Here is a 25,379-nt window from a genome sequence, read left to right as displayed (position 1 = left end):
GGTTTCATCATGTTGCCCAGGCTGTTCTTGAACTCTTGGCCTCAAGCGATCCGCCTGCCTTGGCCCCTCCAAAGTGCTGGGATTACAGGTGTGAGCTACTGCGCCTGGCAGAATTTTGTTTCTTAAGGACTGAGTTCTGGTATCTTCTTTTCTTTTTTTTTGGAGGAGTCTCGCTCTGTCACCCAGGCTAGAGTGCAGTGGCGCGATCTCCACTCACTGCAACCTCCGCCTCCCGGGTTCAAGCAATTCTTCTGCCTCAGCCTCCCGAGTAGCTGGGACTACAGGTGCATGCCGCCACACCTGGCTACTTTTTTGTATTTTAGTAGAGACAGGGTTTCACCGTGTTGCTCAGGCTAGTCTCGAACTCCTGAGCTCAGGCAATCTGCCTGCCTTGGCCTCCCAAAGTGCTAGGATTACAGGCGAAAGCCACCGTGGCCCAGCCCTGGTATCTTCTTTTATCTTAGGCTCTAGACTCTGATTCACAGCCTGAACCCTATCTCATGCTGAAAACACCTCCCACCTTCCCACCAAGAGCCTTAACATGGGTCCCACACCGCTAAGACCAAGCACCTTGGATATTGGTATCTATCCTGATGGAATTTTAGGTTGCCTCATTTCTTTTTTCCTTGGGCCCTGGTGGAAATAAACCTGAGTGACTGCTCCCCAGTGCCATCACTTGGGCAGGACACTCTGTCTTAGTTTCTCCATGCTGCCTGTACAAGGTCAGTCCCCTATCCCGGCTAGCTTGGGGCTTCACTGTGGCTGACAAGAGTATTATTACTACCTACACCTCGTACAGCACACAACCAGAACCTAGAGAAACTTCTTTCAGGCCCACTGATCTATAAGCACAGGCCTCCTTAGTGAACTCTGCCCTAAAGTCCTCCTTCCAGCATTTGGAAGCATTCCACCATGAGGAGCAGTTTTACCTTAAGTCTTTGTCCACTTTCAGTTTGCAATACCACTAGGAGAGAAAAGGTCTGGATGAAGGGATGAAGATATCAGGCTGCAGGTATTTGAGGTGGCTATGGGGGAAGAGAAGAGCAAAGGAGAGGGCAAAAGACCAGGCTATGGAGAGGCAGGGGAGGGAAAATCACTGCTTCACTATTTCCATTGGGCCTGACGCTGAGTGGACCCTGGATTGTTTGCGTTTGGGAAGGAGGGCCCAAAGGGAGAACAGTAAGCAAGAACCAGGTTCTCTAGAGCCCTCTCCCCAGTCGCTGGAGAGGGTCTGCAGTGAAAGGAGCTCGGGTCTTCCCTGAGCCAAGGTGCCAGGGTCCCAGAACTGCACATGGGCCCACACCCCTCTCTGCTACTTCCTCAGGCTCTTGCTCACTAGAAGAGAGGAAAATTGTGCAATTAGTGCTGGTTTGAGGAGGCTGACAGGGTGTAATCAACAGGGCCTCTCCACCAGGTGTGGGGCTAGGCTGGGTGATGGGCTCTGCCAGGCGTGGAGCTAGGCTGGGTGACAGGCTCTGCCAGGTGTGGGGCTAGACAAGGAGAGCCTGAGGGGAGCCTCTTTCCCCAGGGACTGGCTCCGTTAGGGAATTCCTCAGTTTTGTTCCTGAGGCATCACTCCCACCCCCACAGCTTCCTTCTACATCTTCTGCCTCGATCTTCCTTCCAAACTCTGGGGCAGCTTCTGTCACTTTGCTCACTAGGGGCTGGGTTCCAACACTGCTTGCGAATCATTCCCTCCATCACCCACCCCAGTGCTGCAGCTCTGGCCGCTGCTTGTGCTCTCAGGCCCAGGGTCTTGCCTGTAACCCTTGGCCTCTTGTCTCCTCCGTTTGCTTGTTCTGTGGACACTCCCCCTGTCTAGAATTCACAGCTCTATTCCAACTGCTGACAGCATTCTTTTGGTTCCAGTTTGGGCCCTCTTCCAGGAAGACCTCTTGGATTTGGCCATGGTGATGCCAGCACCACACACCCTGAATGTTTGTGAATTTTCCCTCCACTCACCTTTGCCTGCCTTGAGGTATCCTGGCTGAGAATTCATCTGTCTTGCATAGGACAGACTGCTAAATGCCTGGTGGGTGTGGAGGGTGGAGGGTAGGAGTCATGACTCCTGTGTCCCACCAGGGACAGCTGCTCCTATGATCTGGGCTCAGGGAATGCTCCATAAATGAGAACCTTCCTGACCGCAGGGCCCAGCTGGCTCCCCTGACTTCTATGCTGGCAGTGAGGAAAGAGGCCCTGGAGTCAGTCATTGCAGAGCTGGGCCCCAGGCATTTGAGTGGAAATGGAGAGGATTGATCCTTAGGGTTCCTAGAATTTTCTTACCTTCTGTGTGGTATAAAAATCAAGAGTGCAGTGGTTGGGAGATGAACAGGAAGAGGGCAGGAGGTAGAGGGCCAAGCAAAGGGCTCCACAGGGAGGAGTGGGATGAGGTGAGCATAGACTGAGATGGGCAGAGGCGGGGCTCAGGCTCGCAGCTAATTTGCAAAATTTTGAGATGTATGATTCCTTTATTTTTGACCTCAACTTACTGAGCAATGCCGTAGCTATGGAATAGAAGCATTTGTTGCACTCTTTTTGTGAGCCAGGCCCTGTAGGAGGGATTGTGGATGGCAAAACCTCAGGTTCTGCCCAAATCCTCCCCTTGGGGGCTGGAGGGTCTCTAGTTAATTGGCATTCCGGTGCTTAAGGCCACTTTTGGGTAGAGGTTTGGCAAGGATGGAGTGTCCAGACCTATGATCCTCTAAGAACTTTACTTTTTAAAAACAGCCACCCAAATGGTGGTGGCGTGGGGAGCAGGTGGTGGTGAAGGGACTGGGGTGTCTGGCCATGGCCATGTACGGAGGAGACTCTGTGAGCCCTCTCCCTGCCTGAGGGACACCTAACTTTATAGCAGCTACATAGGGTCAACAAGAGGCCCACCAAGTCCCTGAAATCCAGGGACAGGGAAGGAAGTGGTGGAGGGGAGGCTGACCCACCTCTAAAAGGCTGTGCCACTATGAGTAGAGCCCCCAGGGGAGAGGCCTCAGTAGAGCCCCCAGGTCCCCTCAGGTAAGCAGTGGCTCATCCTCTGCCTCAGCTACCCACACCCCCGGCTCAGCCAGTGGCACCAGTAGCACATCATCCTCATCTTCCAGGGCCAGGACTGCTGTGTGGGGTCCAGGGGGGCTCCGGGTTGGTCCTGGGGGCCCCAGGCTGGGCAACAGGCGGCCTCGCAGGGCCTGCACCACTCCAGACAATAGTGATGGCTCTAGGGGCAGTGAGGGCAGTGGCCCTGGGGCTTCAGGGACAGTAGTGGGGGCTGGAGACGTGCTAGCAGATGGGAGGGGAGCCTTGATGGGCAGTGGGGGTGCCTGCTCCCCATCTTGCCCACCCACTGCCCCGCCCTCATGGGCTGGACCTGTGCCACCATCTAGGGCCTCAAGGGGAGCAGCAGAAGGTGTGACCTGGGATCTGGCCTCAGAGGCCCGAGCCGGGGTGTTGGTTCGAGGGAGCAAGCCCCAGCGGCGGAGACGGCGTACCAGGCGTCGCATCAAGCGGCCCCGCTGACGACGGCGGGCACCTGGGCCACCTCCTGGAGTCATATCCTGGCGTAAGATCTGTAGCAGAGAACGCAGGTTGCCCAGCACTGAGTTCTGCAAGGAAATGAGGAGGCCGCAGAGTCAGAGGGCCAAAGGCTGAATGAAGGAGGGTACAGGGGCGGGGCCACAGCAGAACTGGGACCAGGAGGTGCTAGGGTTGTGGGGAGTGACTTACATCATTAGGATTCTCTGTAGGAAAGTCTTCTACAGGTGGGATGGCACCCTGGGCAATGAGCTGCCCGTAGGAAGGGGGTGCCTGCTGCTGCACAATCTCAGCCTCCATCCGGGAGAGGGGGGCAAAGATGCTAGAAGGAATGAGGACTGCTCAGTCACTGGTAGTTCTCGGCCAGAGTAGACCACCTCAGCCTGGACAGTCCTCCCACTTCCACACCCGGGCCAGGCCAGCTGGAGCTGTGCCATGGCTTTCCCAAAGGTCATCTGAGGTCCCTCCTCCCTTGAAACTGCTTTCAGGATCTGGACCTGTCCCTTACAGGACACAACTGACAAGCTGATCATGGGAGCCTCTCCCCAAGGTGGGCACTTTCGTGGTCTCCTGTAGCTGCACAGCCCAGCCTCACCCTCAGGGTCTACTCTTCTACTGCCAGCCCCACTCCCACTGACCTGTACTCCTGGGTGCGAATGGCATAGAGCTTGCAGGTGCAGCCCAGGGCGATGACCAGGAGCAGGCCGCACACTAGGCTGCCAATGACTGCAGCTGTAATGACCTTGCGGGGCAGAACATAGGAGCAGTCCCACTCATCACTGCCGTCCGCACAGTCTGGCTGCCCATCGCACACCCATGTCTCATACACGCACTTCTCGTCCCGGCATCGGAAATTGCCAGGCTGGCAATGCCGACAGCGTCTCTCATCTGCTCCATCGGCACAGAAAGTCTGGTAGTTGCAGCGGTCAGCAGGCAGGTAGCAGGCTGTGGCACCAGAGGTGCCAGCAGCCCCGCAGGGGAAGTGTCCAGGTGGGCAGCCTGGGCAGTCCTCCTCATCTGTGCCGTCAGCACAGTCCCATGAGCCGTCACAGCGCTGTGCCTCACTGTAGCAGCGCTCACCTAGGCCTTCGCCAGCTCCCAGGCCAGAGCCTAAGCCACAGGGTCTGTCCCAAGGCAAGCAATAGCCCCGCACATGGTAGGTGGCATTGAAGCCACGACCATTGCTCCAAGCAACTGTGTGGTAGGACACAACAGCCTGGCCAGACAGTGTCTCCACAGTGACAGCCTTGCCATTGCTGAAGTGGGTGAGACTACGCAGTAGTCGGGAGCTCTCAGGGGGCCCAGGGCCGTCATACACATGCACTGCATCTCCAAAGCCCAAGTCCAGGGCTGTGAAGCGCACGGCCAGCCGCCGGCCATCATGGGGGTCCAGCAGCCAATGGCAGGACTGGGGGTGGGAGACTGAGGCTAGGTGTGTATATCCAGGAGAGGAGAAGACCCCATAGAAGTCCTCCAAGGTGAGATTGCAAGGCAGGGAGGGGACGGGTCTTGGGGTCAGGCCAGGGAAGGGGTCTGAGCTGCAACCTGCTTCATCAGAGCCATCGCCACAGGCATCAACCCCATCACAGCGCTGGACAGCAGATACACAGCGGTGGTTCAGGCACTGAAACTCTTCCTGCAGGCACATCAGCCAATCTGCAGAGGCACCAGGGAGAGGGGCTGTGAAGCACCAGAACCCTCAGGATCCTCCCCTTCTGCCTGGGGCTTTCACTGCCTGCTCCTCAGACATCCCTGTCCAGCCTACCTTGGCTGTAGGAGAGCAGGAAGCCCTGGCCCATGGGTGCTCTGGCCCCAGCATAGCTGTAAGTGATGGTGACGTTGCCCCCGGGCAGCTGCAGAGGGCTGGGAGGTGCCTCACACAGGGAGATCAGTGGCTGGAGAGGGGAGCGTAGGGTTAAGCGCTCTGAGCCACAGGCCAGGTGTAGCTTCTGGAACCTATGGGAGTAGAGGAGAGCAGGACATGAGATACTCTTGACTGCTGCTGGCTTTCTCCTCCCCTGGTGCCACCAGGCCCCTTGTATCCCAGGAAGCATAAACGTCTGCTTATCCATGATCTAAATGGCCAAATGAAAACTCAGTTAGCCTATTTATTTATTTATTTAGAGACAGAGTTTCACTCTTGTCACCCAGGCTGGAGTGCAATGGTGTGATCTTGGATCACTGAAACCTCCACCTCTTGGGTTCAAGTGAGTCTCCTGCCTCAGCCTCCCAAGTAGCTAGGATTACAGGTGCCCGCCACCACACCTGGCTAATTTTGTATTTTTAATAGAGATGGGGTTTCACCATGTTGGTCAGGCTGGTCTCGAACTCCTGGCCTCAGGTGATCCACCCGCCTTGGTCTCCCAAAGTGCTGGGATTACTGGCGTGAGCCAGCCACCATGCCCGGCAGCCAAATTATTTTTAAGTCAATGTAGTCAATGGGGATCTTCCTAACATGGTAGGAATACCTCATGGTATCGCCATGAGACCATAAAATATATCCTAGAGCCCTTTGGAAAAACTGACTTGTGTTCTGGGACTGAGTTAAGAAGAGGTGCACTGCATTCCAGTTGTTGTAGGACTGTCACCCAAGTATGGTACCAGCAGTAACTGGTGATTACCATACAGTTCAATTAACCAGAACTCACCATCTTATCCCACCCTACTGTGCCAGATGTGAGACCTGGGTTGGTTCTCCATGGCATTCTGATCCCTTTGCCCCACCAGCCTCTCCACAGATTGCCCTCTCTCTTTGCCTACCCCTTTCTGGGTAAATTCATGGAAAATGAACTATGTGAGGCAAATAGCCAGGTACTTAATATGATCCCCAAACAATGACCAAGGTCAGGGGAGCCTGGGGTGACTTGGAATGTTTAAAAGATCCAGAGAGGCTGAGGAATGTTCTAAGCTGATTAAGGAGTAGTTCTGAATCTCAGGCAGGACATGCAATGAATGGAAGGACTCTTCAGAACAGTTCTATCTGAGCTGAGGACCGTTTGCAGAGGGGCCTCTGTCCTTTGGAGATGCGCAGGACCCAAGCTAGATGTCCACTCCAGCCCAGCTCCACCTCAATTCACTGAGTCTGACCCAGAAAAAGTCAGACTTTTAGGGCACACTAGGCCAAATCAAATTCTACTCTTTACCTGTTGACAAGGATGGAAATTCCATAGAGAAGTGATCCCTGAATGGGCCAGGCCCAGTGGCTCATGCCTTTAATCCCAGCACTTTGGGAGGCCCAGGCGGGTGGATCACTTGAGGTGAGGAGTTCAAGACCAGCCTGGCCAACGTGGTGAAACCCTGTCTCTACTAAAAATACAAAAAAGTTAGCTGGGCATGGTGGCGGGCACCTGCAATCCCAGCTACTCGGGAGGCCAAGACAGGAGAATCGCTTGAACCCGGGAGGTGGAAGTTGCAGTGAGCTGAGATCGCGCCATTGCACTCCAGCCCGGGTGACAAGAGTGAAACTCCGTCTCAAAAAAAAAAAAAAAGAAGTGATCCCTGAAGACTTCCAATGGAGGGGAAGGGGCAGGGGAGAAGAATGGGTTCTTGCTCTTGTTCTGCTTCTCACCTGATGGTGACAGTCTGTTCCTTGCTGCCCAGGATAAGCCAGGTGCAGTTGGCAGGGGAGGTGCGGCTGTCCCGGACCAGGGGCCTCTGTAAGGTGCCCTGCACTTCTAAGAGCACTGCTGGGGGGTCCTCACAAGCTGGAGAGAGGAAGGTAGGACACGGGTAGTAGACAGCCCCTTTGCATCCCACCCTTCCCCTTCCGCTTGGAGGCTTGAGGTTTCCAAAAGTCTGGGCTCTGCAAGGAGGAGCAGAGTATCTGCCCCTGCCCACACACAGCCTAGAGTTACAGCCTTCTAGCTTCGCTCTTTCTCTCCACATTCTTCATAGCTTCACCAGTAAATACTAATATCACGAACAATTCTGACGTCTGCTTTGTGCCAGCCACTGAACCAGGAGGAGCAGGAAATACTGCCTGTACCCTCAGGGAGACTACATCCTGGTTAGGACGATCAAGCATAGATATTCCCAGAAAAAATAAAATAGTACATAGCAACTACCAGATGAAGGTCCACACCGAGCCTCAGCTTCCTTATCTATAAATAAAGGCTAAATTATCTCCCCTCTAAAACTTTGGTAGGTCCCATGGAATTCAGGGAACAGAGAGTCCTTCTCGAGTGCTCCCTCATTCCCAAGCCCACGGAGCCCCAGAGGTTCCCTCAACTCACCATGATTTGGAAAAATAATCCGGTCTGGATGGGCCAGAGCGCCTCCTAGAGGAGGAACGAGAAAGGGCAGGAGCGTGAGACCCTCCTTAGGAGTTTTCTTCTTCACCTGAGCAACTCAAGGGAGCCATCCGGGACTTCCGGGCAGTTAATCCGAAGAGGGAGTGGGGGGCGGGAGAGGGCTGCGGCGTGGGACTTCCATGGAAGGAAGGTCCGGCAGCAGGGCCTTGTGGGGTTGGTGGGGTGATCTAGGGGAAGCCGGAGAGAGGACCAGGGCCCAGCGGAGCAGCTGAAGACTTCCTGGGGGTTGGGGCCGGCAGTGCTGGGGGTGGCGGCAGGGGCTGGGGGGAATGGGCAGGCAGGATAGAGTGCGGGGCCGCACTGGAGGGAGTTAGAGCTGCTGGCCCGGTGACAGAAGGCTGGGGGTTGGTATCGTTTCGGTTCTTACCAAGGAGGAGGAGGAGGAGGAGGAGGGTGGCCAACAGCATCCTGGGCTGTCCAGAGGTGCCGGAAGGGTCCCGGAGCTTCTGTGGTCTACCCGATGGGGTCGCGGCGGAGCCCCGGGCGCCCAGGCTCCCTGGTGCCGCCTCCCCAGGGGGGCTCCATGGCCCGGGCTCGACCCGTGCTCTGGATGCCAGGGCTGGGGGCGGGGAGGCGGCGGCAGCCCGGGAGTAGGGGCGGTGCCTTTCGCCAACTTTGGAGTTGTTTTCTCCGGCCGCCGCCGCACTCTCTCTCCCGGGGCCGGCTCCCGAAGCCCCGGGTCTCGGCACTGGGGCGCGCCCTCGCCTACAGCCCGCCCGCAGGCCGCGAGCGCCCCTGGTCTGGCCTGGTCGCCACCTGCCGGGGTTTGAGACCACTTCCTCTTCGGGCCAAACTTTGCCGACTGTCAGCCCCCAGGGCCGGCCGGGTGCTGCTCCACTCCTCCAGCGCGTCCAGCCAGCGGAGCGCGACAGGGAAGCGGGGGAGGGGAAGAGGTGGCTCGGCCCGGCGCCCCGGCCCTTGCCCAGGCGGTACCCCCGCCCGCCCAGGGGTTGGAGTAGCCGGGGCGGGTGACGAGCCCGGTCCCACCCCTGCCAATCAACGCACGGGCCACACCCACTTGCTCGCCTTAACCCCTTTCCCGGCCCTGCCGGACTTGTCAGACGGGCCCTTGACTTGCAGCTTCAGCTTCCACATTTAACCCTGCTTTGTTTAATCCTTGGGGTGTAACACGTTTGTCGTTACAGGACATGTTTGTCGTTACAGGACATGTTTGTCATATGTTTGTCACACGTTTGTCAAAGGACGTCTGCTTATTCCATAACTGTGATGTCTTTCCTTTGGGCCCTAAGCTCTCAGTACTTTTCTTGTCCCAGGGTCTGAGATCCGGCAGCACTTTGCGGAGTGAGACTTTATTACAGCTATTACCACACGGTACGGTAACTATTTGTTCGTCATTCCCGCCCCCGCCCCGCCCCTTCTCTGCAAACTGAAACTTCTCGTAGGCTGGGGCCTAGACTGTTTACCTTTGCACCTACAGGGCTTCTCTCCTGCTGAGACACAGGAAGAACTCAATAAATGGTAAATAAATGAATAAGTACGCCTTCTCCATTTGCTGGCTGTGACCTCCAGGAAATTACTTAACCTCTCTGTTCTTCTCAGGTATAAAATGAGGCTTATGATAGTGCAACTTCCTCTTAAGGTTGTTGCTAACATTTAAGGAGAGCAAGTTCCCTGACATACAGGAAGTGCTCCATATCTGGTAGCAACTATTATTATCAGTCACAGAAGGTGTTTCTAATTTGTGTGAGCTGGAGGTTACCGATTTCCTGTGGCACTGATAGATAACATTAATAAACAATATTGAAGCTCAGAATTTTCAGTGAAAAAATAAACACAACAAATAGCAAACAATTTTAGATTTTTCCACTTTTCAGGCACAGATCTAAGTAAGCACTTTACTAAATACTTAGGAACTATTTTAGTATATACTAAATACATTAACACTTTACAAATATTTGCGGGTTTAACCCTCTAAACAACCCTGTGAGGTACATACTATTATTACTTCCAATTTCCAAGGTATTCCGAGAAATGCAGGCACAGAAAAGTTAAGTATTTTGCCCAAGATCTAGTACAGTGGGCCCTCCATATCTTGGGTTCTGCATTCGCAGATTTAACTGATCGTAGATGGAAAATATTGTCAGGGGTGGGGTTGGGGGAATTGAGTGGAATTGCATCTGTTTTTGTTTGTTTGTTTGTTTGTTTTTTGAGGCGAAGTCTTGCTCTGTCGCCTAGGCTGGAGTGCAGTGGCGTGATCTCTCACTGCAACCTCCACCTCCTGCCTCCCGGGTTCAAGCAGTTCTCCTGCCTCAGCCTCCCGAGTAGCTGGGATTACAGGCGCCCGCTGCCACCATGCCCGGCTAATTTTTGTATTTTGAGTAGAGACGGGTTTCATCATGTTGGCCAGGCTGGTCTCGAACACCCGACCTCAGGTGATCCACCCGCCTCGGCCCCCCAAAGTGCTGGGATTACAGGCGTGAGCCACCACGCCCAGCCGCATCTGTTTTGAATATGTACCTAATTTATTTCCCTGTCATTATTCCCTAAACAATAAAGTATATTGACTATTCCTATATGTATATTTGAGACAGAGTCTTGCTCAGGCTGCAGTGCAGTGGTGCGATCTCGGCTCACTGCAACTTCTGCCTCCCGGGTTCAAGCGATTCTCCCACCTCAGCTCCCCCGCCCCCTCGCCCCCAAGTAGCTGGGATTACAGGTGCGCGCCGCAACGCCTAGCTAATTTTTGTATTTTTAGTAGAGACCGGGTTTCACCATGTTGGTCAGGCTGGTCACGAACTCCTGACCTCAGGTGATCCGCCCGCCTTGGCCTCCCAAAGTGCTGGGATTAACAAGTGTGAGCCACTGCGCCCGGCCAGGGTTTGAACCCAGGGAATCTGGCTCTGGACAGAGTGCACATTCTGATCTTAACCACTTTCTCCCCTCTACAAATGATATAAAATAGTTTTTTTTTTTTGTTTTTTTTTTTTTTTCTGAGACAGAGTTTCACTTTTGTTGCCCAGGCTGGAGTTTAGTGACGCAATCTCGGCTCACTGCAACCTTCACCTCCCGGGTTCAAGCGATTCTTATGCCTCAGCCTCCTGAGTAGCTGGGATTACAGGCATGTGCCACCACGCCGGGCTAATTTTTGTATTTTTAGTAGAGACGGGGTTTCACCATGTTGGTCAGGCTGGTCACGAACTCCTGACCTCAGGTGATCTACCCGCCTTGGCCACCCAAAGTGCTGGGATTATAGGCGTGAGCCACTGCGCCTGGCAATTTTAATTTTTAATTTTAATTAATTTATTTTTTGAGACAGGGTCTCACTCTACAAAATTGTGTAGTTGCACAATTTTGGCTTATTGCAACCTCGACCTCCTGGGCTCAGGTGATCTTCCCACCTCAGCCTCCTGAGTACTACAGGCGTGTGTCACCATGCCGGGCTAATTTTCATATCTTTTTTTTTTGAGACGGAGTCTTGCTCTGTCGCCCAGGCTGGAGTGCAGTGGCGCGATCTTGGCTCACTGCAACCTCAGCCTCCTGGGTTCAAGCGATTCTCCTGCCTCAGCCTCCCAAGTATCTGAGACTAAGGCACATGCCACCATGGCAGCTAATTTTTTGTATTTTTAGTAGAGACGGGGTTTCACTGTGTTAGCCAGGATGGTCTCAATCTCCTGACCTTGTGATCCGTCCGCCTCGGCTTCCCAAAGTGCTGGGATTACAGGCATGAGCCACTGTGCCTGGCCTAATTTTTGTATCTTTTGTGGAGATGGGGTTTACCATGTTACCCAGGCTGGTCTTCAACACCTGGGCCAAGTGATCCTCCTGCTTCGGTCTCCCAAAGTGCTAGAATTATAGGCATGAGACACTCCACTCAGCCTATTTATTTATTTGTTTATATTTAATTTTTTTTTTTTTTTTTTGAGACAGTCTCACTTCACTGCCCAGGCTAGAGTGCAGTGGCACAATGTTAGCTCACTGTAACCTCCACCTTCCTGGCTCAAGTGATTCTCAGCCTCCCAAGTAGCTGGGATTACAGGCGCCTGCCACCATGCCTGGATAATTTTTGTATTTTTAGTAGAGACACGGTTTTTGCCATGTTGACCAGGCTGGTCTTGAACTCCTTACCTCAAGTGATCCACCTGCCTTGACCTCCCAAAGTGCTGAGATTACAGGCATGAACCACTGCATTCAGCCCTATTATTTTTATTTGATTTGATTTGAGATGGAGTTTTGCTCTTGTTGCCCAGACTGGAGTGCAGTGCACGACCTCAGCTTACCAAAACCTCCGCCTTCCAGGTTCAAGCAATTCTCCTGCCTCAGCCTCCCAAGTAGTTGGGATTACAGCCATGTGCCACCACGCCCTCCTGGCTAATTTTTGTATTTTTAGTAGAGACAGGGTTTCTCCATGTTGGTCAGGCTGGTCTCGAACTCCCGACTTTAGGTGATCTACCTGCCTCAGCCTCCCAAATTGCTGGGCTTATAGGTGTGAGGCACTGCGCCTGGCCGGCCCTATTATTATTATTATTATTTTTTTGAGCGGAGTCTCGCTCCGTCACCTAGGCGGGAGTGCAGTGGTGCAATCTCGGCTCACTGCAAGCTCCGCCTCCCGGGTTCACGCCATTCTCCTGCCTCAGCCTCCTGAGTAGCTGGGACTACAGGCGCCCGCCATCACGCCCGGCTAATTTTTTTGTATTTTTAGTAGAGACGGGGTTTCACCGTGTTAGCCAGGATGGTCTCGATCTCCTGACCTCGTGATCCACCCGCCTCGGCCTCCCAAAGTGCTGGGATTACAGGCGTGAGCCACCGCGCCCGGCCCCGGCCCTATTATTTTTAAAGGCTAATCAAATAAGCAGTGGGAGTGGAAAAGGAACAAAGAAATCTGTAACTGATTGTGATCAACTAGTTGTGAACACCACTGTAACAAGCCAGCCAGAAGTTTTCTTTTTTGTTTGTTTGATTGTTTTTTGCTTTTTTTTGAGACAGGGTCTCACTCTGTCGCCCAGGCTGGGGTCCAGTGGCACGATCTTGGCTCACTGCAACCTCCACCTCCTGGGTTAAAGCGATTCTCCCACCTCAGCCTCCCAAGTAACTAGGATTACAGGTACGTGCCACCATGCCCGGCTAATATTTGTATTTTTTGGTAGAGACGGAGTTTCACCATGTTGGCCAGGCTGGTCTCGAACTCCTGACCTCTGGTCGTCCACCCACATTGGCTTCCCAAATTGCTGGGGTTACAGGTGTGAGCCACCGCGCCCAGACTCAGAAGGGTTTTCTATTAATGACATTTATTGTTGTAGGGCCTTAGTTGGGCCTGATACCATAGAGTTGGCCATAAAAAGGCTCTTCTTCCACTTGGACCTTGGTCCCACGCCCTAACTCTCTCTTTGCTCCCAAGATTAATGAGAAGATTGAATAGAACTGTGAAGGTGGAAGCCAGGGATTTTTGATATCTTCAGGGATCCTGAAGCTAATCTCTCGAATCTCATGCAGATTGGGATTGGGATAACTATAAATGACAAGCCCAGGAGTTTTGAGACAAGCCTGGAAAACATAGTAGGACCCCGTCTCTACAAAAAATACAAAAATTAGCTGGATGTGGTGGTGTGCATCTGTAGTCTCAGCTACTTGGGAGGCTGAGGTGGGAGGATTGCTTGAACCCATGAGGTTGAGGCTGCAGTGAGCCAAGACTGCACCACTGCACCCCAGCCTGGGCAATAGAGTGAGACCCCATTAAAAAAAAAGAAAAGAAAAAGAACCCTGAAGGTGAGAGGCAGATGCAAAAGGAAGCAGGGCAAAGAGGTTGGGGAAATTGAAAATGTTTATGTCCTAAAAGTGGTCACGGAAGTTTCAGCTGAGCACTGGCTATATTCTTTTTGGATGCCTGGAATTCTTAAGACTTCACTTTAGCTTCAAGGAGCTTACAGTCTAGTTGGAAAGAGAGATCAGATACATAAATTAACAATGCCAGACAGCCATGGGGAGTACCCATGGGAATGGGCATCTCAGGGAGTAGGAGTTTGGAAAGGAAGCAGGAAAGGTGGTAGTGAGATGGGAAGAGTTATGGGGGTGAAGAAAGGGGGAAGAGAACCCATGGTCTGGAATGCTGAATAAACTGAAATTTGCAGAAAATAGTCAAGACCTGTGCTGTTGGGCATAATCATCATCAGGAATAAATGGCACCCAGGCAGAACACACTTTCATTCTGTAAATATTTAAGTGCCTTCCAAGTGCAAGACACTGTGGCAGACACTGGGAGTTAATATTCAAGATTGAATGCAAGCCAAAAAAAAAAAAAAAAAAAAAAAAGATGAGGGAAAAATTCAAGACGACCTAGGTCTTTATAATGAGTTTAAGCTTTAATTAGCTTAGTGAGTTTCAGTGTTCAGGTCCATAAAAATCATATCCTAAATGATCAAGTACCTTTGGGAATGGGACTGTGGAAATATTCTTGGAAATCTTTGAGGAACCATGAAAAATAGTGAAAGTAGTGGGAAATGGACAGATGTTTATTTTTAAATTTTTATTTATTTATTTGTAGAGATGGGGTCTTGATATATTGCCCGGGCTGGTCTCAAACTGCTGGCCTCAAGCCATCCTCCTGCCTTGGCCTCCCAAAGGGCTGGGATTATAGGCGTGAGCCACCGTGCCTGGCTGATGTTTAGTTTTTAAGATGATAATATCTAACTTTTATAGAGGACTCACCATATGTTAGGCACGGTTCTAAGCACTTCACATACATTATCTCATTTAATCCTGACCACATTAGGAAGTAGGTGTTATTTTTTGTCCTCATTTTTTAATTGAGGAAATAGACAGTTTGACACTTTGCTCAAGATCAAAACTACTAGCATCTGCAAGAGCCAAGACATAAGCTGTCTGAATCAGAAGCCTTGCTGTTAAACATGGTAGATTCTAGAATCTTCAGAGCAAGGAATCTAACACCTGGCTAATTTCTAGAATGGATGCCAGTCATTTACTTGTCTGTGTTCAGATTAATCCTGCTGCCTCTTCCTGCAAACTGCACTTCCCAGGCTCTCTGGCCAAGTGACTTTGGGCTAGATTCAGCCAGCAGGAGGCACTAGTGGGAGACTGGAGGGGAGGCAGGGAAGGAGGACCCAGGGCGGGCCCCGTCCCCTCTGCCTCAGCTTTGTCTTTAGCAGCAGCCGTGCATCTTCCATGGTTCTAGTTCCCACTGGGTAGCCTGGCTTCTTAGGTGCTGGTGACACCACCTCCTCCCTTTGTTCCTCCAGCTTCCTGCTGTTGCTTATCTCTGGGCTACCTCACCATCTCCTTTTGGACTTTTAGCAGTTTCATCATATTTTTCTCATTCTTTGTTAAATTTCTTCTACTGAATTAACTGTTATGGATTGTTTACCTGACCAGATTCTGACCCATGGAGGTAATCATCACTAGTACCTGGCATAGTTCACCAACTAGACACATCATTCTAAAATCATTCTTGGCTGGGGGTGGTGGCTCATGCCGGTAATCCCAACACTATGGGAGGCTGACGTGGGAGGATTGCTCGAGCCCGGGAGTTTGAGACCAGCCTGGACAACATAAGGAGACCCCATCTTTACAAAAAATAAAAATAAATTATCCAGGCATGGTGGCACATGCCTGTGATCTCAGCTACTTGGGAAGCTGAGGTGGGAGGATCACTTGAACCAAGGAGGTCAAGGTTACAGAGAGCTGTGATCCCACCACCTTACTCTAGCCTGGGTGCATTCCCCATCTCAAAAAGAAAAAAGTTAATTAATTAAAAATAAAAATCGACTGGGCGCGGTGGCTCACGCCTGTAATCCCAGCACTTTGGGAGGCCGAGGCAGGCAGATCATGAGGTCAGGAGTTCAAGACCAGCCTGGCCGACATGGTGAATCCCCCGTCTCTACTAAAAATATAAAAATTAGCTGGCCAGGTGCGGTGGATCATGCCTGTAATCCCAGCAATTTGGGAGGCCAAGGTGGGCAGATCACTTGAGGTCAGGAGTTCACGACCTGCTTGGCCAGCATGGTGAAACCCTGTCTCTACTAAAAATACAAAAAAATTAGCCAGGCATGGTGGCGGGCACCTGTAATTCCAGCTACTCGGGAGGCTGAGGCAGGAGAATCGCTTAAACCCAGGAGGCAGAGTTTGCGGTGAGCTGAGATCATGCCATTGCACCCCAGCCTGGGTGACAAGAGTGAAACTCCGTCTCAAAAAAATAAATAAATAAAATACAGGCTGGGCGTGGTGGCTCACGGCTGTAATCCCAGCACTTTGGGAGGCTGAGGTGGGTGGATCACCTGAGGTCAGGAGTTTGAGACCAGCCTGGCCAACATGGTGAAATCCCGTCTCTACTAAAAATACAAAAATTAGCTGGGTGTGGTGGCGGGTGCCTGTAATCCTAGCTACTTGGGAGGCTGAGGCATGAGAATCGCTTGAACCTGGGAGGCGGAGGTTGCAGTGAGCTGAGATCACGCCGCTGCACTCCAGCCTGGCGACAGAGTGAGACTTTGTTTCAAAATAAACAAACTAACACACAAACAAAACCAAAAATCAGCTGGGTGTGGTGGCAGGCACCTGTAGTCCCAGCTACTCGGGAGGCTGAGGCAGGAGAACTGCTTGAACCTGGGAGGCGGAGGTTGCAGTGAGCCAAGATCACGCCATTGCACTCCAACCTGGGCAACAGAGCAAGACTCCATCTCAAAAAAATAAATAAATAAAAAGTAAAAAATAAATAAAAGTACAAATCAATTTCTTTTTTGGGAGTATTACTTAGTACCATAAACATAGACTATCTAGATTTAAGCCAATAGGAAAATATGGGCTGAATGATAATACGATTAGTACCCTCAAGTTGAAATAGGTATTCATAATGCACACATCAAAACTGATGTCAATCTGCAGAGTCCCAGTCAACATATACAAAAATTAATTAAGGCCGGGCACAGTGGCGTACGCCTGTAATCCCAACACTTTGGGAGGCTGAGGTGGGCAGATTGCTCGAGCTCAGGAATTTGAGACCAGCCTATACAAAATGGTGAAACCCAATCTCTACAAAACACAAAAATTAGCCACTGCTCTCCAGACTGGGTGACAGAGTAAGACCTTGTTTTAAAAAAAAAACAAAATTATATGAAGATGTAGAATAAGAGTTAATTAGATTTTAAGATGACATGAATTGGAATTGGGAGCTAGAAGACAAAATAAGGAATCGAAAGATTTTGACAACCTAGGATGATGGATCTGAGAGATCTACGATGACAGAGGAGATAAAAATGCAAAATTCAGGCTGGGCGCGATGGCTCACACTTGTAATCCCAGCACTTTGGGAGGCCGAGGTGGGCAGATCATGAGGTCAGGAGATCGAGACCATCCTGGCTAACAAGGTGAAACCCCGTCTCTACTAAAAATACAAAAATTAGCTGGGCGTGGTGGTGGGTGCCTATAGTCCCAGCTACTCAGGAGGCTGAGGCAGGAGAATGGCATGAACCCAGGAGGCAGAGCTTGCAGTGAGCCGAAATGGCGCCACTGCACTCCAGCCTGGGCAACAGAGCGAGACTCTGCCTCAAAAAAAAAAAAAAAAAAAATTGCAAAATCCTACAACTTAGGTTAAAAACACCAACTTACAGAAAGGACAGGTAGCTTAATTATTGTTTATGTAAAGAGGAATTAAGCCCAGAAACTTGGGAGGCTAAGGTGGGAGAATTTCTTGAGCCCAGAAGTTTGAGTCCAGCCAGGGCAACATAGCAAGACCCCTTCTTTAAAAATAAAAACTAGGAGCCTGGCACGGTGGCTCACACCTGTAATCCCAGTGCTTTAGGAGGCTGAGGCAGGTGGATCACTTAAGGTCCAGAGCTCAAGACCAGCCTGGTCAACATGGTGAAACCCCGTTTCTACTAAAAATACAAAAATGAGCCAGGTGTGGTGGCGTGTGCCTGTAATCCCAGCTACTTGGGAGGCTGAGGCAGGAGAATTGCTTGAACCTGGGAGGCGGAGGTTGCAGTGAGCTGAGATCGCGCCATTGCACTCCAGCCTGGACAACTCCATCTCAAAAATTAATAAAATAAAATAAAATAAAATAATAAAAACTAGGGGCCAGGCACAGTGGCTCATGCCTGTAATCCCAGCACTTTGGGAGGCCAAGGTCAGAGGACTGCCTGAAGACAGGAGTTTGAGACCAGCTTAGGCAATATAGCAAGACCCTGTTTCTACAAAAAATAAAAATACAAATAAATTTAATTGACAGATTAGAGATTTCTGCTGGTGCTGAATGAATTAGCATGGCGTGGTTGCATAAAAGCTAACATATTAGAGAAGCAGAACTGGCCAGTACTGCCATTTATCAGGTGAATGAACTTGGCAAGTTTTTACTTTTCTATGCCCAATTTTCTCCATGTATAAAATAAGGATGATGCTAATATTAGTGTTTTAGTTATCTATTGCTGCATAGCAAATTGCCCCAAAACTTAGGGCTTAAAACAGTGACCATTTATTTTCTCACAGGTTTTGTGTGTCAGTAATTCAGAAGCAACTTAGCTGGGTGATTCCGACTTGGTGTTTCTCATGAAGGTGCAGTCATCTGAAGACTTGACTGGGGCTGAAGGATCCATTTCCAAGATGGCTCACTTATGTGCCTGGCAAGTAGGTATTGGCTGTTGGCAGGAGGCCTCAGTTCCTCCCCATATGGGCATCTCTATAAGCTGTTTGAGTGTCCTCATAACATGGCAGCTGGCTTCCCCTAGAATGGGCAATGTAAGAGAGAGCAAGGTGGAAGTCACAATGCTCTTAACACTCAGTCTCAGAAAGCACACCCCATCATTTCTGCAATATCCCTTAGTAACACAGGTCTGCCCTATGCATTGTAGGAGGAGATTACACAAAAGCACAAATATTGACAGGTAAAGATCATTGAGGTCCATCCTGAAGGCTGGCTATGCTAGTCTACACTAGTCTACCCTCTGGCTCCCAAAGGTTCATGTCCTTCACAAATGCAAATCTGTTCAACCCTCCCAGGGGACTCAAAAGTCTCATCCCATTACAAAATCAGCTTGAAGTCCAGAATCTTGTCATCTAAAACAGGCCTCCAGGTGAGGTTCTTCTGGACTAATTCCTATGTACAGCTCCTTGAGTAGCTCTTCTTGATCTGAAGACCTATGAACTAAAAAGAGAACTCATATTCCCTGTCCTACTCCTCCATCACCAACATACAATGATGAGATGTGGGAAAAGCATAGGATTACCTCTACAAATATTTCTATTCACAAAAAGAGAGAGGTCCGCCGGGCATGATGGCTCACACCTGTAATCCCAGAACTTTGGGAGGCCAAGGCAGACGGATCACCTGAGGTCAGAAGTTCGAGACCAGCCTGACCAACATGGAGAAACCCCGTCTCTACTAAAAATACAAAATTAGCTGGGCGTGGTGGCACATGCCTGTAATCCCAGCTACTTGGGAGGCTGAGGCAGGAGAATTGCTTGAATGTGGGAGGCAAAGGTTGCAGTGAGCCAAGATCATGCCGTTGCACTCTAGCCTGGGCAAGAAGAGCAAAACTCTGTCTCAAAAAAAAAAAAAAAAAAAAAAAAAAAAAGGCCAGGTGCAGTGGCTCATGCCTGTAATCCCAGCACATTGGGAGGTCGAGGTGGGCAGATCAGGAGATCAGGAGATCAAGACCATCCTGGCTAACACGGTGAAAACCCGTCTCTACTAAAAACACACAAAAAAATTAGCCGGGCATGGTGACAGGGTCCCGCTACTTGGTAGGCTGAGGCAGGAGAATGGCATGAACCCAGGAGGCAGAGCTTGCAGTGAGCCAAGATTGCACCACTGCACTCCAGCCTGGGCAGCAGAGCTAGACTCCGTCTCAAAAAAAAAAAAAAAAAAAAAAAAAGGAGAGGTCCCTGGGGGCAGGGAAAAAAAAGGATAAATAAATATAGGAAGTAGTTGCTATTCTATAGAAAAATACTGAAGGATACAGGTTGGCTGTTCCTTGAGTAGAGCTCAGGGCCTGAGCATAATTTCTCATAGCTCTTGGCCCCAGCTTTGGGCTCTTTGTGCTCTGCCCTCTGAGCCACCTTTCCTTTTTATAGAAAGGCTCATGCTTGCAGCTGTGTTGTTTTCTCAGCCTGCTTTTGCTGCAGAAGTGTGGGGGTCAAGACTGGGCATGGTGGCTCATGCCTGTAATCCCAGCACTATGGGAGGCCGAGGCAGGTGGATCACTTGAGGTCAGGAGTTCGAGACCAGCCTGGGCAACATTGTGAAACCCCGTCTCTACTAAATATACAAAAATGAGCCAGGCGTGGTGACACACGCCTGTAATCCCAGCTACTGGGGAGTATGAGGTGGGAGAATCACTTGAACCTAGGAGGTAGAGGCTGCAGTGAGCCAAGATCATGCCACTGCACTCCAGCCTGGGTGACAGGGTGAGGCTCCATCTGAAAAAAAAAAAAAAAGTTTGGGGGTCCAAAAACTTCTTATTTTGTATTCCCTCTATCTGTTTCAATACAAGCTGGTAGCATTTCTGCCAATACAATTTTCTTAAAACTTTTGCGAATCTCCAGTGAATCTTATTGGGGTTCACTCAATTAGATAACAGTCATACTCACAAATCTCTTTGAGATAAACTCTTTTCTAACTCAGGCTTCAGTTTAGACTGCTGAGGGGCAACACTCATAAGCTTCTTCTTTTTTTTTTTTTTGATGGAGTCTCGCTCTGTCACCCAGGCTGTAGTGCAGTGGCGCAGTCTCGGCTCACTGCAACCTCTGCCTCCTGGGTTCAAGTGATTCTCCTGCCTCAGCCTCCTGAGTAGCTGGAACTACCAGTGCCTGCCACTGTGCCTGGCTAATTTTTGTATTTTTAGTAGAGACAGTGTTTCACCATATTGGCCAGGCTGGTCTCGAACTCCTGACCTTGTGATCTGCCCGCCTTGGCCTCCGGAAGTGCTGGGATTACAGGCATGAGCCACCGCGCCCAGCCATAGCTTCTTTTTAAAATTTTTTAGAGACAGGATCTTTCTCTGTCACACAGGTTAGAGTACAATAATACAATCATAGCTCACTGCAGTGTAGAACTCCTGGGTTCAAGTTATTCTCCTGCCTCATCCTCCGGAGTAGCTATGACTACAGATGCATACTTTCATGCCCACTATTTTATTTTTATTTTTATTTTTTTGAGACGGAGTCTCACTCTCTTGCCCAGGCTGTAGTGCAGTGGCGTGATCTTGGCTCACTGTAACCTCCACCACCTGGGTTCAAGCAATTCTCCTGCCTTAGCCTTCCGAGTAGCTGGGATTACAGGCATGTGCCACCACGCCCGGCTAATTTTTTTGTATTTTTAGTAGAGACAGTGTTTCACTATATTGGCCAGGCTGGTCATGAACTCCTGACCTTGTGATCCGCCTGCCTTCGACTCCCAAAGTGCTGGGAGCCACCGCACCAGGCCCATGCCCACTAATTTTAAAAATTTTTTTGTAGGATGGGACCATGCTATGTTGTCCAGGCTGGTCTTGAACTCCTGGCCTTAAGCAATCCTCCCACCTCGACCTTCTAGAATTCTGGGATTACAGGTGTGACCCACCATGCCTGGCTCTTAAGATTCTTAAAAACTATATCGTTAGGCTGGGTGCTGTGGCTCATACCTGTAATCCCAGCACTTTGGGAGGCCGAGGTGGGTAGATCACATGAGGTCAGGAGTTTGAAACAGCCTGGCCAACATGGTGAAACCCTGTCTGTACTAAAAATACAAAAATTAGCCAGACATGGTGGTACGTTCCTGTAGTCCCAGCTACTCGGGAGGCCGAGGCAGGAGAATTGTTTGGACCCAGGAGGCGGAGGTTGCAGTGAGCTAAGATCATGCCACTGCACTCCAGCCTGGGTGACAGAGTGAGACTCTGTCTCAAAAAAAACCAAAACCAAAACCAAAAACCAAAAACCCCAAAAACCATATTGTTAGACTAAATGGTTTCCTGAGTACCACCTTAGATCCTTCTGATATTAACAAAGCATGTTACACTCAATCTTGGCTTTGTCTTTATACCATGTTTTCCTGAGAGTGCCCTGAATTTGATATTTGCCCAGAAGCTATTTAAAAAATTTAACATCATTTACTGTCTGGAGAGGCTGAGAATTTTAAAATCCAAAAATTCCTGGCTCTCTTTTTGTTTTTCTTTTGAGACGGAGTCTTGCTCTGTCGCCAGGCTGGAGTGCGATGGCGAGATCTTGGCTCACTACAGCCTCCGCCTCCTGGGTTCAAGTGATTCTCCCGCCTCAGCCTCCCGAGAGTTGGGACTACAGGTGAGCACCACCATGCCCAGCTAATTTTTGTATTTTTAGTAGAAACGGGGTTTTACCTTGTTGGCTAGGATGGTCTTGATCTCTTGACCTTGTGATCTGCTCGCCTTGGCCTCCCAAAGTGCCTGGATTACAAGCGTGAGCCACCACGCCCGGCCTCCTGGCTCTTTTTAAGTGGTATTTTTTTTTCTTAGCTATCTATCTCGCACTTTACTATAAGCAGCAAAGAAGAAACCAGGTGTTAACTTCAACATTCTCCCTGAAAATCTCCTTAGCTAGATTTCCCATTCATTAATTACAATTTTTACTTTCCATGTTACTACACACTAACTATAGTTGCTAAACTTGCTGAATAACGAGAATCCTTTTTCTTCCAGTTTCTTTTTTTCTTTTTCTTTTTTTTTTTTTTTTGAGATGGAGTCTTGCTCTGTTGCCCAGGCTGGAGTGCAGTGGCACGATCTCAGCTCACTGCAAGCTCCGCCTCCCGGGTTCATGCCATTCTCCTGCCTCAGCCTCCCAAGTAACTGGGACTACAGGTGCCCACCACCAGACCTGGCTAATTTTTTGTATTTTTAGTAGAGATGGGGTTTCACTGTGTTAGCCAGGATGGTCTCAATCTCCTGACCTCGTGATCCGCCTGCTTCGGCCTCCCAAAGTGCTGGGATTAGAGGCGTGAGCCACCGCGCCCGGCCTCTTCCAGTTTTAAAACACATTTTCCTCACTTTCCTTAAGTCTTCACTGGCCGCCTCTTCAAAGGCCATCATGTCTGGGTATGGTGGCTTGTGCCTATAATCTCAGTGACTTAGGATCAGTTGAGGCCAGGAATTTGAAATCAGCCTGGGCAACATAGCAAGACCCTGTCTTTAAAAAAAAAAAACAGGCCACTGTGGTTCTACTAACTGTCGCTTCCAGGCATTTTAGACTTTCACTAACACTCTTCTCAAAGTCTTTCCAGCTTCTGCCCTTTGCTGAATTTCAAAGTCATTCTTACATTTTAGTTGTTTGTCACAGCAGCACTCCACTTTTAGTACCCAAACCTATTAGTTATCTATTGCTGAATGAGAAATCATCCCAAAATTTCACAGCTTAAAATATACAATAAACATTTATTGTTGTAATCATTTTATATTGGCCAGGAATTTGAAAGTGACTTACCTAGATGAACCTGGCTCAGGATCTCTCATTAGGTTGCAGTCCAGATGTTGGCCAGGACAGTAATCATCTGAAGGTTTGACTGTGGCTGGAGGATCTGCCTCCAAGATGGCTCACTCATATGCCTGGCAAGTTCATGCTGGCTGTTGGCAGGAGGCCTCAGTTCCTTACCTGTGGACCTCTCTATAAGACTTCTTGAGTGTCCTGCAGCATGGCAGCTAGCTTTCTTCAAAATGAGTGATCCAAAAGACAGCAAAATATATTTTTGATTTTAGATTTTAGATTTTTGTATAATGTCTTTTATTGCTTATTATTCTTGGAAGTCACACACTGTCACTGCTGCCAGACTCCATTAGAAACAAGTCATTGGCCAGGCAGGGTGGCTCACACCTGTTATCCCAGCACTTTGGGAGGCTGAGGCAGGTGGATCACCTGAGGTCAGGAGTTCAAGACTAGCCTGGCCAACATGGTCAAAAATTAGCCTGGTGTGGTGGCATGTGCCTGTAGTTCCAGCTACTCTGGAGGCTGAGGCAGAATTGTTTGAACCCGGGAGTCGGAGATTGCAGTGAGTGGAGATCACGCCACTGCACTCCCAGCCTGGGTGACAGAGCAAGACTCTATCTCAAAAGAAAAATAAATTAAAAAATATATTTATTTAATATATAATAATAATGAGTATTTATAATAATATATAATAATAATGAGTATTTACACTGTACTAAAATACCACGTCCTTCCTTTACGCCACTGCAGTCTTCCTTCCTTTCAGTTAGAGTATGAGCCAAAGTCTTTACAATGACTTACAGGGTTTTATGGGATGTCACCCCGTGACCTGTCTGATCTCCTCTTCTATTGCTGTCTTCCTTGCTCATTCTGTTCCAGCCACACTACCTTGTTCACTAAGACATGAATATGGGAGCCATGTACTCACCTCAGTCTTGGCATTTACTTCTGCTTTTGCTTGGAATGCTCTTCTTCCTGAGAACCACTTGGTTTGTTCCCTCATATCCTCAGGTTCTTGGTGGGGCCTTCTCTGACCCCAGTGTATAAAATTACACCCCCAACAATGTCTATCTCTCTTCCTCAATTAATTTTTCTCCTTAGCACTTAGCACTATCTAATAAACTATTTTATTAATTCATCACATTTATCCCTGCTCTTCTCACAAGAATGTATGTTCTATGAGGGCAGGGTCTATTTGTTTACTGCCGTATCCTCAGTGCCAAAAACAATGTCCAGCACATAGTAGGTATTCAATAAATGCTTTTTGAGTGAATGAATCAGTGACCACTAGTGACAGGCATCACATAGATGATGTCTTTTAATCTACTCAACTACCCTTTGTATTATTAGCTCCATGTTAAAGGTGAGGAAACTGAAGCTCCAGCAGGATATATAACTTGCTGAAGGTCCCAACCAGTAAGCAGTAAAGACTAGATTCACACACTAATTGCCAAGTCCAGAGCCCTTGTTCCTAGCCACTACCTGTTACTGCCTCCTCATATACTGGAAGCCACATTATAAAAGATTAGTGAAATGAAATAATGCGGAGGAAGGTGACAGGAATGTTGAAATGTCTCTAAGTCATGTCATATGATAAGCTGTTTATGAAACTAGAAATGCTTTTCAACTAAAGGAAAGCTTAACCTTTATTTTTATTTTTTTATTTATTTTTTGAGACAGGGTCTTACTCTGTTGCCCAGGCTGGAGTGCAGTGGCACGATCATGGCTCACTGCAACCTTTACCTCCTAGGCTTAAGCAGTCCTCCCATCCCAGCCTGCCAAGTAGTTGGGACCACAGCCCGGCGCCACTATGCCTGACTAATTTTTGTATTTTTTGGTAGAGACGGGTATTCACCATGTTGCCCAGGATGATCTCGAACTCCTGAGCTTAAGCAATTCTCCCACCTTGGCTTCCCAAAGTGCTGGGATTATAGGCGTGAGCCACTGCACCCGGCTGGAGAGCTTAACTTTAGTGAAAACTAGATTGAAATATTTGACAAGCTGTAGTGTAGAACAAGAATTTGTTTATTCTGTATACTCTGAAGGCCAGAAACTGGAATTCATGGAGCAAATAAAGTCAGTCTACTTCCTGCTTGAGGTACAGAGGCTGAGGGCAAGTGTTGATATAGAGGGATACCTGTCGGGGGCCATCAGTACTCC

At 49.5% G+C, this 25,379-nt stretch overlaps 1 protein-coding gene and 1 long non-coding RNA gene across 2 annotated transcripts; one reads left to right on the top strand and one right to left on the bottom strand.

Moving 5' to 3' along the window:
* Positions 1 to 2,448: 2,448 nt before the first annotated feature.
* Positions 2,449 to 8,937, bottom strand: LRP10 (LDL receptor related protein 10). The gene is made up of 7 exons (XM_509843.8): positions 8,200 to 8,937; positions 7,755 to 7,799; positions 7,091 to 7,226; positions 5,288 to 5,478; positions 4,161 to 5,178; positions 3,715 to 3,844; positions 2,449 to 3,593 (listed from the first exon to the last, which is right to left on the bottom strand). Exons 1-7 carry the CDS (start codon positions 8,237 to 8,239, stop codon positions 3,006 to 3,008), a joined length of 2,148 nt encoding a protein of 715 aa, XP_509843.2. The 5' UTR covers positions 8,240 to 8,937; the 3' UTR covers positions 2,449 to 3,005.
* Positions 8,938 to 9,078: 141 nt separating this feature from the next.
* LOC107968120 (uncharacterized) lies at positions 9,079 to 18,364 on the top strand. Its single transcript, XR_001709028.4, has 3 exons — positions 9,079 to 9,164; positions 9,271 to 9,311; positions 18,282 to 18,364. It is a non-coding gene; the product is annotated as an uncharacterized LOC107968120 (long non-coding RNA).
* Positions 18,365 to 25,379: the final 7,015 nt, after the last annotated feature.

Source organism: Pan troglodytes, chromosome 15 (assembly GCF_028858775.2).
Source record: "Pan troglodytes isolate AG18354 chromosome 15, NHGRI_mPanTro3-v2.0_pri, whole genome shotgun sequence".
NCBI classification, from domain to species: domain Eukaryota; kingdom Metazoa; phylum Chordata; class Mammalia; order Primates; family Hominidae; genus Pan; species Pan troglodytes.
Note: the sequence above shows the minus strand (reverse complement) of the source record. Positions and strands in the feature narration are given on the sequence as shown.

Bases quoted from the DNA above. Each gene is read 5' to 3' on its own strand.
- LRP10 (XM_509843.8), bottom strand. From the start codon at position 8,239: ATGCTGTTGGCCACCCTCCTCCTCCTCCTCCTCCTCCTTG. The intron at 7,227-7,754 runs GTGAGTTGAGGG...TCCTCTCTCCAG, and splicing joins GATTATTTTTCCAAATCATG to CTTGTGAGGACCCCCCAGCA. The intron at 3,594-3,714 runs GTAAGTCACTCC...ATTTCCTTGCAG, and splicing joins CTACAGAGAATCCTAATGAT to AACTCAGTGCTGGGCAACCT.